Below are 17,743 nucleotides of genomic sequence, written 5' to 3'. Positions count from 1 at the left end.
GCTGATAATTTGGTGACCAGCAAACTGGAACATTTTTGCCCTGGATTGCACAGGAAGCTGGGAGTCTTGCTACTCATTATCTTGGAGGTGGAGGTCCTCATCACACTTTGGGGGTGCATCTTGGGCCTGGAGGATGTCCCCTTGCTTCTGGAGGATTAACAGGTGGTTCACATTGCCCAGTGTCAGGGAGGATTCTCCTTTTCCTTAACAGACTTGTAGGGGGTCACAGAATCATAGAAATACTTGGGTTGGAAGGGACCTTAAAGATCATCTTGTTTCACCTCCCTCCCATGGGCAGGGACACCTTCCACTAGCCCAGGTTGCTCCAAGCCCCATCCAACCTGGCCTTGAACACTTCCAGGGATGGGGCAGCCACAGCCTCTCTGGGCAACCTGTGCCAGGGCCTCACCACCCTCACAGGGAAGAATTTCTTCCTAATATCTAATCTAAATCTATGCACTTTTAGTTTAAAACCATTCCCCCTTGTCCTATCACTATCTGCCCAAGTAAAAAGTTACTCTTCCTCTTTTTTGTGACCCTCCTTTAATGCACTTTGTGCACACTGCACTTCTTGCCTGAGCGGTGGGGGAAACCTGTTGCTCCTGAGAGTTTTTGAGCAATGGAGTTAACAATTTACCTAATGCCTGGCGGGATGGGGTGGTGTTGAAGGGATTTTTAATTCTTCTAGAGGATTGTGGGAGACATCTGCATTTCACTTAACTTTGTAAAGAGGTTCCCATTGCACCCAGAGCCTGGGCAGGGGAAATCCTCCTGTGCCTGGAAAGTTCGAGGCAGTGGAATTCCTAAGATAGGGGAGGGTGGAGGAGGCTTGTGTGGAAGGCATCCCCATCGCGTTCACTGCCTGGGGAAAAGGATCCCCAGCGCACTTAGTGCTTGGGGAGGGGGTTACCCCACTGCTTCTGGACAACTGTGAGCAGTGAGGTTCTTCTTGTACCCAGTGCCTGAGGGACGGCGGAATCCGCCTTGCACTCAGTGCAGGGGGAGAGGACGATCCCCGTCGGTCCTGGAGGCTGTGAGGGTCGCCCTCCCCCGGGGGTGCCCCCCGCCGCCTCCATCCCCGAGGCACCCTGGGCGGAGGGCGGGCTCGGCTCCCCCCTCTCTCCCTCCTTCCCTCCCTCTTTCCCTCCCTCCCTCCCGGGGGTTTGCCCTGGGACGCGCCGGCGGCGCCGGGCTTGGCTCCTGGACGGCGGGCAGGGGTCAAGGGCAGCAGCCGGGGGGGAGATGGCAGCGCCGGGGCAGCTCCGAGGCTCCGGCTGAGCCCCGGGGACACCCCCGAGCCCCCCATGGCCGGGCGGGCACCGCAGCGCAGCCTCCCGGCAGCGGCCGCCGCCGCGCTCCTGCTCCTGCCCGTAAGTGCCGAGCACGGGAGAGGGGCGGGTGGCAGGGGACAGGGACAGGGGCAGGGGACAGGGACAGGGGCAGGGACAGGGACAGGGCAGGGAGGGAAGGAGGGAGGGAAGGGGACGCCCCACGACCGCGGGGAACACACCGGGGCCGCCCCGGGCGCTCCGTCAGGGGACTGTGACTCGCTCCCCCCGCAGGTGCTGCTGTGCCAGGGCTCGGAGAGACCCCGGGCGGGCTCCCCGGCAGGAGCTGCCCGTCCCGGGTGCCCAGGGATCCGTCCCGCTGGCCATTCCCTGCTCCATCACAGGTGCGCTCGGAAAGGGGCGCAGGAACACCCTCTCTCCGCCCGTGGCTGCTCAGCTCTGGGTCCGCTCAGAGCCCCGTAGCCCTTCTTAGTGTCCCTTTCCCTGTGGAGCAGCAGCCTCACTGTCCCTTTCGTTGCCAGAAGAAGTCCCAGCACAGGGACCCCGCTCCCTGCCCCAGAGGGGAGGGGTTTTCCCTACACCTCCCCGTTCCCTGGCTGGTGCCCGTCGTCCCCGACCTCTCGCCCTGGTGCCTCTCGCAGCATGTGCCCAAGCAGGGATCAGCAGCAGGGGTGGTGAAGGGCAGGGCTCAGCCCACCCATCCATCCAAGCGTTTGCTCCGAGTTTCTCTCGAGGGAAATGCACGGGAAGCTTTTCGGCGTGGTCCTTCTCCATCACGAGCATCCCCCTGGGTGATGCTGAGATGAGGTGGAGATAAGACTGGCCTGTGTCAGGCTGGACTTAAAACTGCTTTCCCAGCCCACACTCTTAGGTCAGGCTGAGTGCTTTGGTGGCTTATTTGTTTTGAGCGATGGTTTCAAGTGTGTTAAGTCAGACTTGCAAAGCAAACGTGAGGGATTAAGCAGGAGGAACACTGATCCTGTGCAGAATTTGTAAAGGCTGTTCCCACAGCATTAAAAATGTGACAGTGACTCTTCCGAACCAAAGTGTAATTGGCCTGTCTTTAGCATTTCCTTGAATAAAGAAAGAAAATCTGTTTTATTTCCTTAATTATCTTCAATTTTGTTTTGGTTTAGGTTTGGTTTGTTTGGGGTTTTTGTTTGTTTGTGGTTTTATTTGTTTTTCTCTCCTCTAATTGACAAAGAAAGATAGAGAAAAGCCAGGTCAGGAAAGGCAGCAGGCTTCAAAGAGAAGCAACAATTTAATCTGAAGAGCAACAATTTAATCTTAAAATCTTTGTGGTAGCTCTCTTAGAAGATAGAGAATACTTTCCAGTGTGGGTTTTTTTCCAGTCAGAGATCAGTGCACATGGAATCACAGTGGCATGGGTCTACACACTGGTGTTTTCAATCCCAAACCATTTTTTCCTAAACTTTGTTTTGAAGTCTTTTTATTCTTCTAGGCTGTGTTTTCCCTTATTGACTTACTTTGGTCCATAAAAATATGTCAGTTTGCATTTAGAGATGGGCTCTTGACAATGAGGTTGTCAAAAGTACTCAGGTACTGAGTACTTAGCCAGACTAATTGTTTCTCAATGAATCAAAAAAATGTTGTGTGCTTTCTCTGTGGATATAATCTATGGACAGGTTTCCAGTTCCGCTGCAACTTTGCATTTGAATTATTTCTGTAAATTTTGGTTGTTATGTTGCTGCTTTAAAACAAAACTGCTGCCTCAAAAGAAAGAAAAGAAAAAAAAAAAGAAAAAAATAAATTAATTACCAATATGTCAAGTTTCCCTAAAGTGTGGTTAGTCTGAGGGAAATGTGTGCTCTGAATATATTCCACTTGCTTTTATAAAGGAGCTTGTTTGGATGTGTGATACTTAGGGAATCTTAGGGATTCATGTGTACACCTGCCAGGGAAATAACCTGTTGGAATTTGATCTTCAGCCTCACCTACAGAACAGCTCCAGCTGTAGCAAAAGCTTTTGCTGCTCTTCTGGGGAGTGTTTTCATCCGTGAATGGTGTTGGTAAATCTGTACCTCTGCTTTACAGCTGGATGAAACTTGGCACCGAGAAGCTTAAGAGAAATGTTTTGAAACTCTGGCTCAAATCCAAAGCTCTTAAGTTCTTGTTTAACTTGAAAACACTCGAAAGTGGACTCGAAGTCAACGACTTTATTCACATTTGTGGATTTGAGGAAAGGAATAGCTTCTTGTGGGAGCAGGCCCTTACCCAGTTAAGGGAGTTTAAGTTTTCACAGCAGCCAAGCAATTGTGTTTTATGGGAACTGCAGCTTTGCAACGCCCACGAGACGAGGCAATTTTCTAGCACAGAATTAGATCTGCCACATGAAAATGCTGGTGCAAATGAGCTGACAGATTTCACAGGGCTGGTCAGCAAAAAGGGTGAAGACTTACACTGAGATTTATGTTCTCTTAAAGAGGTTCTCTACATATGATACACTGGAAAAAACATTTACTTTAATGTGGAAACCAAACAAACAAATCCTAAAGCAAATTAATCTTTTTGACATTTTGATATAAAGTCCTCACTAAGTTCACATAATTTGGAGAGAGGGATTATTCATCAAAACCAAGAGCAAAGCTCCCCATAATTCATATGTTCTCCCGAAGTTGTTAAAACAGCCCGGGCAGTGTGAGTGTATCAGCCAGTGGTGACAAGTTAAATAATATTCCTGGTCTGAGACTGCCAAAATTCAGCCCTATTGTGAATTAATGCAGCATAAACATCTCACTCATCAGGAGAAGCCTTTGCTGGGGTAGGACTTTGGCAGGGTTTAAATCTGTAACCATCTCATGGCAATTACTGGATGTTTGAGGGAGGTAGTTGTGTGCTGGTGTGTTGCTGACTGGTCCTTTTGCCATGAAACACTTCAGTGAAGATATTCAGAGCTGCCCTCAGCCAGCAAGAAAGCAGCTTTAGCTTTTGGTCATATAAGGCATCTGCTTACACGTTATTATTCTGTCCAGAGCAGAGGAGAAATAATGATTAAGTCCTCTAAACTCTGTGACCTTCATATTCCAAATCAGAGCATGGCTGTGCATGCCCTGCTGAAGCCGGTGGAGGAAGAAGGAGGTGCAGGAAGAAGAAATCAGGTTCAGACTTTTTGGTGTCAGCATCCTAAATTCTAACTCCACTGGTACATTCAGATTTTCAGGACAGCTCTCCAGCCTTCGGGCCAAGTGCCACAGGGTGGTTTGTGCCCGTGGGATTGAGCTCCTTCAGCTTCTAAAACAGGGAGATTCTGTGCAAACTGCCCACTGAGATGGTCCATGGTGCAGCCTAACTCCCAGATCCTTCCCAGGAACTGCTGGAGATACCACTATGATTTCTTGGGGCACAAATGTGGCCAGGAACCACTCTAAAAATTTAACAGTATAAATGATTAAGTACTTAAAACAGACCTTTGCACTGCTTGATTCATTAGCTTAGATGGAGTGTAGCTGCACTGCCATCCCTCACACTCTCCATGAGTGCCTGAGGGAGGTATTTGCCTCTCAGGCAAACTCTTCATTGCTTTGAATTTGGCAATTAGCTTTCTTTGTGTCAGGGATTACCGTGGGATTCTGCTGGTGATGTGCTGATCTGAGAGATTCATCAGGAGAAGAACAGGGTAGTGGATAACACAAACTTTTTTAGGAAGCGTTTTGGTGTTTTCTGTTTTATTTTAACCTATATATTAGTGAAGCAAATATTTTAAAAATACTGTATTAGAACAAACATTTACACATTTATAGATTCTTTTAATGGTTCTGCAGATTTTATTTTTGGGGAGAGGGGGAGGTGAGGAAATGTGGGTGGTAACAACAGGCTGCACACACTGCTGAATCTGTTCCTTTTTAGTTTATCTCACTTTCAGGTTTGCAGCACTGCAAACCCAAAAAGGAGACTTAGGGGGAAAGCTGATTTACTTTAGATTAAAAATTTATCCAGTAAATGACATTTCTGCAGGAATTTCTTCTTCCACACTGTGTCTATAAATTGAAACAGATAGATCAGATCTTCATCACGTCCACGTCTTTATTTCTTTTAATCCACACCAGTTTTAATCCCAAATGTAGTCTGCTCTCCCTTAAAGTGCAAACATGAATTGTTGGATGTAAAGCTGGAGCTGTCCAGCGAGCCACTGGCACCTCCCTTTCTCCTGTAGATTCAGAATAACATGTGTCACAGCACTGCATAAACATTGTCTTTGCTTCCTTATCTATTCATAACAACTAAACACTTCCTGATGGTTTGCTTTATCAAACTATTTCTTTATACAGAATAACTTTCCTTTACTGCTAATCGTTTTTTAAAATCTTAATTGCTTTGAAAATAGCTGTAATTGATTTAAGCTGGCAAGTGTTGGGTAAAGAGCTTTATGTGTTTTAATTCTCTTCCCTGAGGAGCTGAATAAATTTGGTTGTGGCCGTTTTACAAAAGAAGACAAATGGAAACTACTCATTGAGCATAGTGATCAGTCAGCAAACAGCACTGTCCTTCAGAGGAATGTCTGCTTGAATTTCATCAGGCATGTCCAAATACATGAAAATTTCATTTCCAGTTTCTGTTGCCAGAGTGGGGGGATATTTGTTAGATGCTTCCTCCAATGCTCTTTGACATGTAACATGTCAAAGCTGTTGGAAGTACTGCTCAGTTCTCTGGGTCTGGGATCATCTGGGTTGGCTCTCCCAGGAACATGTTCTGCTGGATCTTGACAAAGGCTGGTCCGTTTGGGAAGGGCTGTGGGAGGGACAGAGGGGAGATGGATTCCAACATCCTGCCCTGACCTCTGGCTCACGAGTTCCTCACTGCTGCACAAGGGAGCCCAGGTTGGGAGTCAGTCCCACTGCTGGGAATGTGCTGCCTGTACATGTCGTGTTCCCCAGCCTGACAGCTCCATTGTGGAGCTCCATGGGTGGAGAACTTGGGAAGGGTCCTTCTCCTGGAATGATCAATGACACGGCCGGTGTTTGTACAGATACACGGCGTGTTTTCGCTGAATAAGAGAGAAAATCCGTTTGGTAATTCAAGAGCTCAAAGGTACTTCTTCAGCAGAGCTGCAGGAAAATGAAACTAATTAAAGCCCTATAAACTTTTGCATAATCCTGGCTGAGTAACTGTCCACTCTGGGCTGTGTGTGCCGGGAAAGTAAATAGTGAGCAATGCAGATGAAGATCAAAATACATTAGCTGTCCTCGCTGCAATGCTAAACCCTTGCCCTGGTAATAGTAGCTGAAGTGCCAGAGGACGGGAAAGGAGCCAGTCTGAGGGCTGTGGGATAATCTCTCTTGCTGTTCCCCAGGTTCCTGGGATGCGGGACGCCTGTTGAGCGCTGCCATCCCTGCGCTGCCATAGTTTTGGGAGTGCTGTCCTCTAGCAGAGGTGGCTTTTCCATTGAAAAGGAAGGAGGAAAGAAGGCAAAAGTGAAGGAAAGGAAGTGTGCTGGTGTGTGGGAGCAGGTTGGCCGTGGGGCTGCCAGCCAGACTTCGCTGGAGGCTTAGCCAGGCTGGGACTAAAGTATCGATTCCCTTTGAGTGGCAGTAGCAAACTCCCCCAGCCCAGACAGAGCTTGGGTTTCAGGAGGCCCTGCCAGCAGAGACAGCACCAGGGGCTGCACTTTGCAGTGTGGCCATCACAGCTGTCACCTTGCTGCTTTCCCTGTTCCAGCCCCTGGACTACTTAAAAGAGTGCTCTGCTCCCGCTCTTCCCTTGTTTTGGGGGTGAAGGCATCCAGGGATCTGCCCGCTCCTCCTGTTATCAACTGAGTCTTTCAAAGCAGACAGGAAGGCCAGGGTTATCCCTCTGGCTGACAAGAACGATGTCCCAGAGCACAGGAAAGAATTTTGACCGCGTGTGCTCCTCGTCAGAAGCAGCGAGGATTTTTCCTCATCCTGTCTCAAGTCCTCCCTGCTGTGACATCAACTATTTAGTCCATCTTGAACTTGAGACACCTTCCAAGGTGTAAGAAACCCTTATTTTATCAGAACAAGTGAGTTTGTGAATATTTTGAAGCCTTGTCAGACTTCCAGTATTTCTTTCAGACAGAGTAAAAGAAAATTCTATCTTTAAAAACAAAAATAATTTTAAAATGTCTTTTCATACTATTTGGCATAATATTTTAATTATGTGAACAGAGTCCAAAATATTAGAAACATGAGTGAAAAAACCCTCAAAGCCTCGAGATTGCTGATTATTGTTCAAGATACAGCCTGTAAGCTGGTAATTACTGCATTGCCAAAACAAAAGGTTTGGGGAGTAATTGTTATCTATGATACTTTTTACCATAGGGACTATAGATTCTAGAACCAAGGAATGGAAAAACAATTTGTGCAGGGCTAATTCCAAAACCACATCATACTCACCCAGTTCAGTTGTGAAAATCTGCAAAGATGGAGCTTTCACAACATCTCTGAACCTTTTTTCCAATGCTCAGTCGTTGTCATGGTGCATATTTTTTTCCCTTTATGTTCTGTGAGATTTTCCCTCACTTCAACTTGTGAATGATGCCTGTCTTGTCTTTCTGCTGTCAGCTCCTGACAGGAGTCTGACTCCTCTGTAATTCCTCTTCAGGAGGAAGAAGATCTTCTCTTATTCCAGTCTTGGAGTTAAATTTCCCTGTGATATGCGTTTTTCAAATCTCTAAAGGTAGGCTCCAGCCCAAGAGGTAAAAATTTAAGGAAAAAGGAATGGATGGAGAGAAAGAGAATTAAAAATGAGCCGATGAGGTGACACTGAACTACCACGAAATTTTGGGTTAAAGGAACATTTTATGGAGGATACAGAGGTACAATTTTCAACATTCCATGGAAAGTTGAGCGGAGTTCAGTAGCTGATTAAAGCCTAAAGCACCTGAGATGGATTTTTACCTTTTTCAGGCAGGAGCATACTGGGAGAGACCTGAAAAACAAAGATTAGGAGCTCACATTTGTTGAGCTAGAAGTGGAAGAGCCTGTGAAGGGAGGCCTTGAAGTGTAGTGACCGTGTGATGACAATGGATCCTTGCAGGGGCTATTCAGGTAGATAAGAGGTAGCTGAGGTACTGACATTCACTTGGGTAAATATGACTTTTAAACTTGAGTTTAAACTCTGGATTCCCTGTGTGTTTTGTCTCCAGTGCATAAGTTATCTCATCCTAAAGGATGTGTTTAAAGCAGAAGCAATGGATTGTTCCTTGGTAGTGTTTCCTTCTTCCATTGGGTATGAGGGAACCTAAAGCAATGCCTTCTGAAATGTGTGGGTGAGGTGAATCACGTTTGAGCTGCTGAGAGGATTCAGAATAATGGGAATTGGGTGGAAAGAGTAGGGAAGAATTAGTCATGGGTTTGGTGTGAAGATCTAAGAAAAGGGAAGATATTAATTCAGGAGTGCTGGCTCTCCTTTCAGTTTCTGGATATGATATTCACAGACATGGGGGATGAATAAAAAAACTCTTCAGGGATGTGAGATTGAAAAGTCTTTCCCCTAAGCAATATTATTTTGAAGAGAGCTGTACCCTGCAATTCAAGTGCTGTTTTGCTCTTTTTTTACACATCTCATGTGCCTTTGAAAGGGTAGGAGACTTGGTTGGACAAGTCCAGCCCATGGGTGGCCTTAAACAATTTTACTTTATGACTCAGAAGATCCCTTGGCACGTGCCTGGCTTCAGTGCATGAAGAACCTCCCCTCTACACCCTTATTCAGCAGAGCATGTGGGCAGATGCTTAATGAAGGCAGATCTCCAAGTTTCAAAGACAACAGTGAAGTTCAGTGGTGGGCTCAGTGTAGCAGATGCTTAAGGGATTTTTTTTTTAATTTATTTTTGAATAAGGATTAATTTAATTTCACGCTCAGAACTGAGCATGTGTTCAGTTGCTTTATTGAACTGGGGTCCTAATTCCCATTCCATGCAGACTTATAGTCTCTTTTTCCAGACTTCCTGGAAGAACTGCAGAATACATCTGGCCTCTAAAATCATAGAGCAGTGTCTCCTGGAGCATTTGGGGTTCTGTAGCTGGTATCACTATTTTATATATCTGCTTGGATTAACTTAGAGGTGAGTAATGACAGGGAGTTGAAAGAGCTGAAGGATAACTTGAAAAGGAGACTGTTTTTCTTGAGCTATTCCCAGAGTCTTTCCTTTTACTGTAACCTTAGCTCTCTCAGGCTTCAGGTTGCAGGTTCCTGTGAAAACTTGTAATTAGACTTTCTATCATAAATTAATTTTCTGGTGAAGCAGAACCAAACAATTGTATGCTGGCAAATGCTGCTGCACGAGAAGTTTTAAATGACTGAGTTGAGAAAAGCCAAAAACGTCTTTTGGTTCTTCAAAAAGCCAAGTATTTTGACCACTCTGGCCCTGTTGTCACTGTCATTGAACAAGCATCTCTTTTATATACACCTCGTGTATGAAACAACCACACACCAGTGAATATAAATCCATCCTGGCAACAGTAAAGATGAATTCCCCCTCCTCTCCTGTGCTAATCTCTTTTTTTCTCCTGAAGTAGCATTTTTCACTCTCCCTGGTTGTGCATATTCCTTCGGGTGATTAATAGTCAGCAAATATTCCAGCTCTCCTCATTCCCTCCCATGTGTTGCCATCCCTTAGAGGGAAAGAGCTGCTCAGATGAACATTGGCATTTGTTATAAGTGTATTCCATGGAATACCTGGTGTTTTTTCCCTGGGCATCTGTTTTCATACACAATACTGGTGATGGCAGGAACCCCTGTAGAAGTTGCCAAGTGCCCACCTGTCCTGGAAATTCCTCAGCTGTATTCAAATGGAGTTTGGGTTTTGTCATGGAAGGGTGGGATTCACTTTGCTTTTGCCGCATTGAGCTCTTTCACTAATTACATTTTCATTGTGAAGTTAAATGCACGTGTCTCCCTGAAATGAGCTTCTGTGGGCACAAACTAACAATATTTATGCTGAATTGGACCTCTGCCCTGAGAACATCTTTCCCAAACATTGAGGTGAGCACAGGATCTCATTGTGGGGATGGTGCCTTTGGAGAGCTTAACTTGATAAGGTTACCTTTGAGCCAGGAGTGTCTCTCAAATGAATTTATTTGCATTGTCTAACTGAAGAACTAGAAATTAAATGCAAGTATTATCTATTAAATTGAAAAATTAAAATACAGGTAGTATTTATTTAATTGAAGATCTAAAAATTAAGTAAAAGGTAGTATTTATTTAAGCAGTACTGCTTCAGAGAGATGAAGGATAGGAATAAACACGCTCCACACATGATCTGTGCCATTACCAGAGGTGTCTGCTCAGAAAGGGAAGTGTTTTGACTTTATAAAGAGCACAGGTGGATAGTTTAGACTGAAACTTTGCTCCTGTATGGCCTTAGAGGCATGAGATGGGTCCTTGTCTTGTCAGGTGTGGACTGAGCACATGTTTTGTACCTGATAACTACGAAATTGTTTGATGATGGAAGGTCACCTCATCTTGCTCAGTAAAAGACAGGAGCAGTGCTCCAGATAAGATGGGGATGTGTTCCTGTCTCCTGTAGCCATCACCTCTGAGAATGTTTTTACCTCTCCTTTTTCATGGAGTGTCTGAAGGAAATTTAGGAAAGATTCATTCAAATGACTCTGTCCTTCTAGGGGGTGAGACCCAGCTAGTGCGGTCAGTGGAGGAAATTTCAGCTTAAAGATTTAAAATATAGCAGATGAATTGCATCTGAAAAAATCCTGCTTCTCCTCCTGAATTGCAGAGGAAATCCTGGGTGATCAGCTCAGCTGTTGCTCTCTCTGTTTTGAAGTCTGAGCTATTTAATACAAATCCCACTGCTTTTCTGTGAGTGGCTTTCTGATGAGATGCTGCTGTAGTTTCATGGGATGGATTTCTCTGGGACCTTATAAATACTGGAAACTTTTTTTTTTTTTTTTTGAAAGGGAGAGTTTTTGCTCTGTTACTTTGAGGCTGTCTCAGATGTCAACACCTCTGCTTTTGCTCAGCAGGCCACCAGCAGATGTTTCACAGGGAGGCCTAACAACTGGCTTTTATTAGGCAACTGGAATATGTTATCTGGGAATTCTTGTGTGAGAATGGGAAAGAGGAGCACGTGCATCTGTCCATGTTTGGCAGCACTCACTGCCTCTGAGCTTACCTCTGTCTTGGCAAGGAATGTTCCACTGTCACGTGTCATCCTTTTCCCCCTGAGTTCTTCCCTTCAGCTCTCAGTCATCCCGACTTCATCCACTTTGCTGCTACTTATTGTTAGATATTTAAACTTACAAGATCCTCCATTGTGTGTCTGTGGCAGCCCCATGCCTGTATTGACATTTTTTGGATCCTGTCTGTAGCACTGGGGCTTTATTTTATATTATTGCAGTCATTTCTTACATGTTTGAGAGAAGAAAACAACCTCTCCCATGCAGGTGAACTTTACAACAGAAGTGTTCATTTGTTTCTATATGTCTAAATTACAACATAGTGGAACTCAATAATATTTCAAACCAGGACTCTCTGATAAATCTTTTCAAAATTAAATTACAAGTCCCCTGTAATCTGCATGGAATAACCACAAATTCTGGTAGGAACTGTGAGGAGGCAACATTAGGATGGGTTAGATATTTGTCTTTGCCCAGAGCTCTCTGTACAGATCCACTGTAACCTGTTACATACATAATGTTTCATATGGGTTTTTAGGACTCTGTGTTAGTGAGAGTACTTGTGTAATAAAGAACGAATTCTGCATAAATAAATGTTTGCAAGATTGGAGACCTTCATTTGATGGAGGAGTACCCACTGTTAGTGTCCTGTTACTTCTAACAACATACCATAGCAAGATGTTACTCTTCCTTAACGTTATTGTCTTTTTCATCTGCCCTTCCCTCCTCTAGAGATGATTTTGTGTTCCTCTGATTGTGTCTCGTAGTTTCATACTCTCTGACAGAGATAGCTGTCTTAGAAGAAATGTTGTTTTAGTAAAGTATGCATTAGTAAAGCAATTATTTTAGTATTTCAAAATAGATGCACAACAACAGGCCCAATTATTTATTTTTGCAGTCCTACATTAGCGAAATGTTTCTCTTTTTTTTTTTTTTCCTGTTCTTTATTATTTTAAGAAGGATTTTTAGTCTTTTGGGGCTTGTCTGCTTTAAATACATTTTTTTTTTAAAAAGGTTTCACACGCAACAAGGGTGTTCACCGTGGTTAGAGGGGAGAAAATGAAACCAAAAGTAACATAATACCTGGAAGGCGCTTTTCCCTCCAGCCAAATTAACCTAAGCTGACCCTAAAGTGAATGTGACATTTAACCTTTCTTGTTCCTCCTCCCCATGCTGTGCCTGTGCCTGACCTCTGTCTGTTCTTTCCCATCATCTCAGGGAGGGGACAGCTGGACATGCAGCGTATTTACAGTACATGGAGATGTCTCGAGTTTCTTCTTTGAAGTGAGACAGTGCTTTGGCCTGTGAGGTGGCAGAGGGGTGGAGGGTTGGAGGGGAGGAGATGCCTCTGCTGTGTCAGCTCACTTGTCTGGGTCTGACATGAGACATGACCACTACAGAGTTTGCTTACTGGCAGGCTGGGCTGGAGCTCTGTGCTTTTAGGATGGAATCTGCCCTGGATGCAGAGCAGCCTTTCTGTATCTCCTTGACCCAGCCATGCATGGTCAGTACCCTGGGAGGCTGTGCTATGGGAAGTGGGATTTGACTCTCCCTGAAGGAGAAACAGCAGCTTCATGGCGTTTATGCGAAAAGAATGAAGTCTGAGAAAGGCTTTTTGCTTGCATTTCAGGGCTTCCTATTTTGTAAAATGACAGCAAAGTGAGAAATAGGTAGAAATGGCATTGTACAGAGAACAGTTGTTCTTTAGGGACCAACACTGCTGATGGATTCTGTTGTCGTGACCCCCCCTTCCTGTTAAGTGACAAGGAATTCAGCAGCATGAAAAGGGTTCTGCAATCACTTAACACATCTCAGAGCACTGAAATGTAACATCAGCATGGAAGGAGCAGGGTCGTTTCCTGAGTAAAAGCCACCTGTATTGTGTTGGAGTCATTGCACCTAAACGGAAAGCAAAGGCATTTTATGTGTGTTACCACAGCTTTATATCCCCTCAGAAATAGTCAGGAAGGTTGTGTTTCGTATTCTGAAAATGAAAGTTTCTGTCACTGATGTCTCCTGAATTTTCTGGCCACATTTAGTTCTGCCTTTCCTAAAGGGCTTTTCAAGAACTGCTTTTCCTCCAAACAGGTTCCCAACTCAGCTCTGTGTTGGGATGTACAGTTCTGGGGGCTTCTCTCCTCTGTCTGCTCTGGGCACTTCAGTAATTTAATTTTGAGAGTGAAAATTACAATATACCCCTTGATTTCCACTCTACTTCTGTATTTCCTAAAATTTACTTGGGGATGTACTATTGTCCTGTACTGAACCTCCAGCTTGCTTGAAGTGCCCATGTTGACATTGCTGTTCTTTCTCACCAGCATTTGCCCTCAGTAGTGGGCTCAGCACTGAATTCTGAGGGTCAGAAACTCATGTCTATTTTCCTGTCTCAAAAGAACCAAAAATCACCTTATAGGGATGCCTATTTGTCCTATTTATTCTATGCAACCACTTTCCTCAAGCCCTCTGAATTGCCCTTTTCCAGTTGCTTTATCTCTTGAATGTGGAAGGATCTTTAGCATCCATGTAACCACTGAAAAAATTCTACACATGATCTTTGATGGGAGGTGATTCACCTTCACTATTTTAGGCATCCACTTTTAGGTGAGACAAAAATTGGACCCTGAGCTTTGTTAATGGCATTGAGCAAGTCCCACAAGAAGAGGTCCAGAAGAGGTGGTTCATTTGTAGATGCCAACATCTAGTCAGATGAACTCCATGTGATGGCCTGGAGCTAAGCAAGTGTAACCACAAACCTTCTCTGTCATGATGGGATGTCTGTACCTGAATCAATTAGTAATGGGAGCTGCTACGAAAGGGTTGGGATTTACTCATGAATGAGAAAAATCTGTTCTCTGCTTCTTATTTACTGTTTGGTTTATTTCTGTCTCTTCATCCAGATAGTTCTCCACTGTGAGTCTTCTGTGAACCTGCCCTTATCTGTTCTGCTGGAAAAGTACTGTGAGGCTTTGTCAGCCCGCACCAATGTCACAGGTATTTATTTCTCCATTTCTTGTTGGCTTCTTGTTACTGCAGGATCTGTTTTCAAAGCGTCCTTGCTCCAGGAACATCTTTTCCTGCTGAGATAAACATAGTGCCTCCAGTCTTGGGTTTTCATTGGCAACAATGAACAGTGGTGTGACACGGAAAGAAAACTTGGAATTTTACACAATGACAGCCCCTTCTCATAATTTAATCTGTTGAATTAGATATGCTTGCTGACTGATACGATAGTTGAAGGTTAGAACAGTTGAAGTGTCTGCATCCAGACCAGTTTCTGAAAGCAGGGCAAAGCACTCTACTCTTGGCTGAAGTACACCAAAATACACATCTCATACAGCAGAAAAATGATGCTGTAAGAGATGTGAAACTGGACCCAGTTTGGCTTCAGAAGTGGGAGGAGCACACTCAGAGCCACTCCTCTGCAGCATGACTGGGGGGGGGGGGCTGTGCTGCAATGAGTGATGCTACTGGGGGAGAAGTTGTCAAGTTGTTTTTTTCTTTCCCCTTCACTTCTCTTTCCCCCTGGTAAATCTTCGTGGAGGGTGGAGTTTAAAAATAATCTAGGTATTATCACTCAGTCAGTTCTCCAGCCCCGAGAAATGACAGAGGAAGTGAGGCTCAGGGAAGAAAAAATCTTTCTGTATAACATACCAAATCAATAGTGTTTTACTCTGACTATCAATTCCTTAAGGACAATAAACTGATCTAAACAAGCTGATCAGACTCGAGTCTGACAGTTGTGCTTAACTGCTTCTTGATTTGCATATAAATGAGTGTGTTGACCTGCCTTATGAATCTGGTCCAAGCTCTGCAGCTTGTGCCATTGAGTTCCAGGGAGCAACTCTGCCTCATGAAATATATTTATTTATATAAATTTTAATGACCATTCTGTAGATGGAAACAAAGGGGAGATAGATGAGGTTCTGTGTTTGGACCTTTCTTTCAGGTGTTCTTTTCCTTTTGAATATTTTTGTAAATATTACTATAACACTTGCCACTTATTCATAATGTATTTTTCCTTGTGCAGAGCTTCTATTGCAGAAAAAACAAATTCCTCCTCAGGCTGTCTTAGAAGTCAGCAAACAATTTATTTCTCAACTGTTGACAAAAAATAATTTTCTGGGTTGTTTAAATGATGCATAAACACAGGACATCTTTTCAGGCAGAGTGTGGTTACAAGAACAGCATTTTAATAGCAAAGGGAAAGAGAGAAGCCACAGAAGCCTCTCTTCTATTCCACTGTCACTGTAAAGTGTCAGTGATCAGAGGTAAAGCATCGCTCTGAAATTAATGAAACTCAATTTTTATATAGAGACAATCCAATTTTTAGATGGAGACAATCCATATGGAGAAAGTGCAGCCTTTCTAGAACATGCCTTCCCATGGTACTTCAAAATCCTGTGATCTGTACTCTGCTTTGAGAAGGGGGTTATGTATATAAAATATACATATTGTAAAACCCAATGGTTAGACCCCAGACTCAGGCATAAGCACGAGGTGAACTTTGGGACAAACTAGAGACAAAAGTTCATTTTTCTGCTTAGCACAGGTAAATGTTCTTCTCTCAGCATGGTGGACCCTCAACAGGAACATGGCTCTTCTATCCAGCACATGTTCTCTTTGTGTTCCATGACACCTGGATCTTCAAAGCAGTCTGGACTGTTCAGCTATGAGACATCCCATCAAAAATGGAGCTCTGCCACATAGTGATCTCCTCTCTATAGTCAGTCAAGTTCTAGTTGCTACAGTTAAAGTCCAAAGTGTGATTTCATCCCAAACGGGCACCTAAGATGGAGCAGAAATCAAATGCTTTTTCTTTAATGGGATCTGAGGATAACGAGCTCCCGTGACTGAATCTGCTTTAATCTTTTGGTGCCCAAAATGAGGTGAGCTGTGTGCATCCTTCATTCTGAACCCTCACAACGACAGGGATGTGTCACGTTGGAACACTGGTGTGTGAACGTTGCTGCATTCAGCAGCGGGGATGGATGGAACCAGAGCACAGAGCCTGCAGTGCCTGAGTCTTTTCTCTGGCTCATGTTCCTCAACAGAGTGCAGATATCATATTTTAGAAGGGGGAAAAAAAAAATCAAGTAAAGAAACCCAAGGAGGGCCATATTGAACAGTCTTTATTTAGCTGGGAGAACAGTAAACATTAAGTTTTGTAAGTGGTTATTTTCCCTGTTTCTTTTCCAGAAGATGCTGTTAATTAGTCCAATATGTTAATTTCCTCCCCTTATAATTACTAAATTCACCCCCCAAATATGTTCACTCTAACTATCCCAAACAGATGGCATAAAATGCTTTTGAGAATTTAATGCATGTGTAATTTCACTGAATTGCTGAGTGAATGACATTGTAAATTCAGCCTGAAATGATTTAAACCAAGAAATACTTTTTTCAGAGTTGAAAGGCAAGATAACTCACTCTGTCTTTTGTTTCCTTGAAAATCCCTGGATGAAACCTTCATGATTGCTTGGGTTCAGATTTTGAGCTTGATGGAGTTGTCAATGAGTGGCTTAGATTGTTAAAGGATCACCATCAAAGCTATTAACAAAAGTATGTTGGTTATGAATTTGTAAAGTGAGATTTAACGAAGTTCAGTGTCAAGATTCACTCTATTACTACATGGATGGAACATACAAAGGAAAATAAAGTTAGAATCGAGACAAAATTGTTTACACAGAGATCAAAAATGCAAAAGAGTGAGGGGGACCCTTCTGTTGAATCATGAGGTTCAGAGTAGACCCCACTTTGCTTGTTAAACTCCTGATAGAACTTGGGTGCAGCTAGGTCCCATCTTAGACTTGATCAATGGTTTATATCCTAAGGATTACACATGTAACTAATTAGGATCACCTAAAGAACCACCAGCAAAAGGTGGTCTTAATATGATGCTGTAAAAGTAGCAATTCAGCACAGATGGAATTTTTACATGGCTTCCGAAGGAGCAGCAGCCTGAGGTTTATTCACAGTTTTAAGGTGGATCAGGAGATTTTAGCAGCACTTAATCATTGGCTAATTTAACATTTGCAAGGGAGTTTACTACAAATGCAACAGTCAACTATGGATCCAAGGTGGCAACATTCAGACTATGCTTGGTGTAGGGTACCTAAATTTCCATCCTGGGCACAATCTGGGTCACTGATTACTGGAATTTTGAAAATTCTGGTAACAATGGTACCGTTCCAGTTGGGCTATAATTCAGGAAAGGAATGTTCCATGGCTGCCAGGGACTGACAGAATATTCCTGCTGGCATTCCACACCTTACCTGGTCAGTACTGCTCCCACTGTAGCCATGCAAGAGTGCCTGGGATGGTCAAGGGACACTTCACCATCCAACT

At 44.0% G+C, this 17,743-nt stretch overlaps 1 protein-coding gene across 2 annotated transcripts in view; it reads left to right on the top strand.

Annotated features, from left to right (window-relative positions):
* Window positions 1–1,139: 1,139 nt before the first annotated feature.
* The window catches only part of CRHR2 (corticotropin releasing hormone receptor 2), a 142,844-nt gene continuing 126,240 nt past the window's right edge, over window positions 1,140–17,743 (top strand). The window contains exons 1-2 of one of the 2 annotated variants that reach the window (XM_064639279.1): window positions 1,140–1,370; window positions 14,296–14,389. In XM_064639279.1, coding sequence (XP_064495349.1) covers window positions 1,305–1,370; window positions 14,296–14,389 — 160 coding nt within the window. In that variant the 5' untranslated portion in view covers window positions 1,140–1,304. Of the gene's footprint in view, window positions 1,371–9,314; window positions 9,331–14,295; window positions 14,390–17,743 lie in introns of those variants that run through there. The other variant, XM_064639293.1, reaches the window with a different exon arrangement.

This window comes from Pseudopipra pipra, chromosome 1 (assembly GCF_036250125.1).
Source record: "Pseudopipra pipra isolate bDixPip1 chromosome 1, bDixPip1.hap1, whole genome shotgun sequence".
NCBI classification, from domain to species: Eukaryota; Metazoa; Chordata; class Aves; order Passeriformes; family Pipridae; genus Pseudopipra; species Pseudopipra pipra.
Note: the sequence above shows the minus strand (reverse complement) of the source record. Positions and strands in the feature narration are given on the sequence as shown.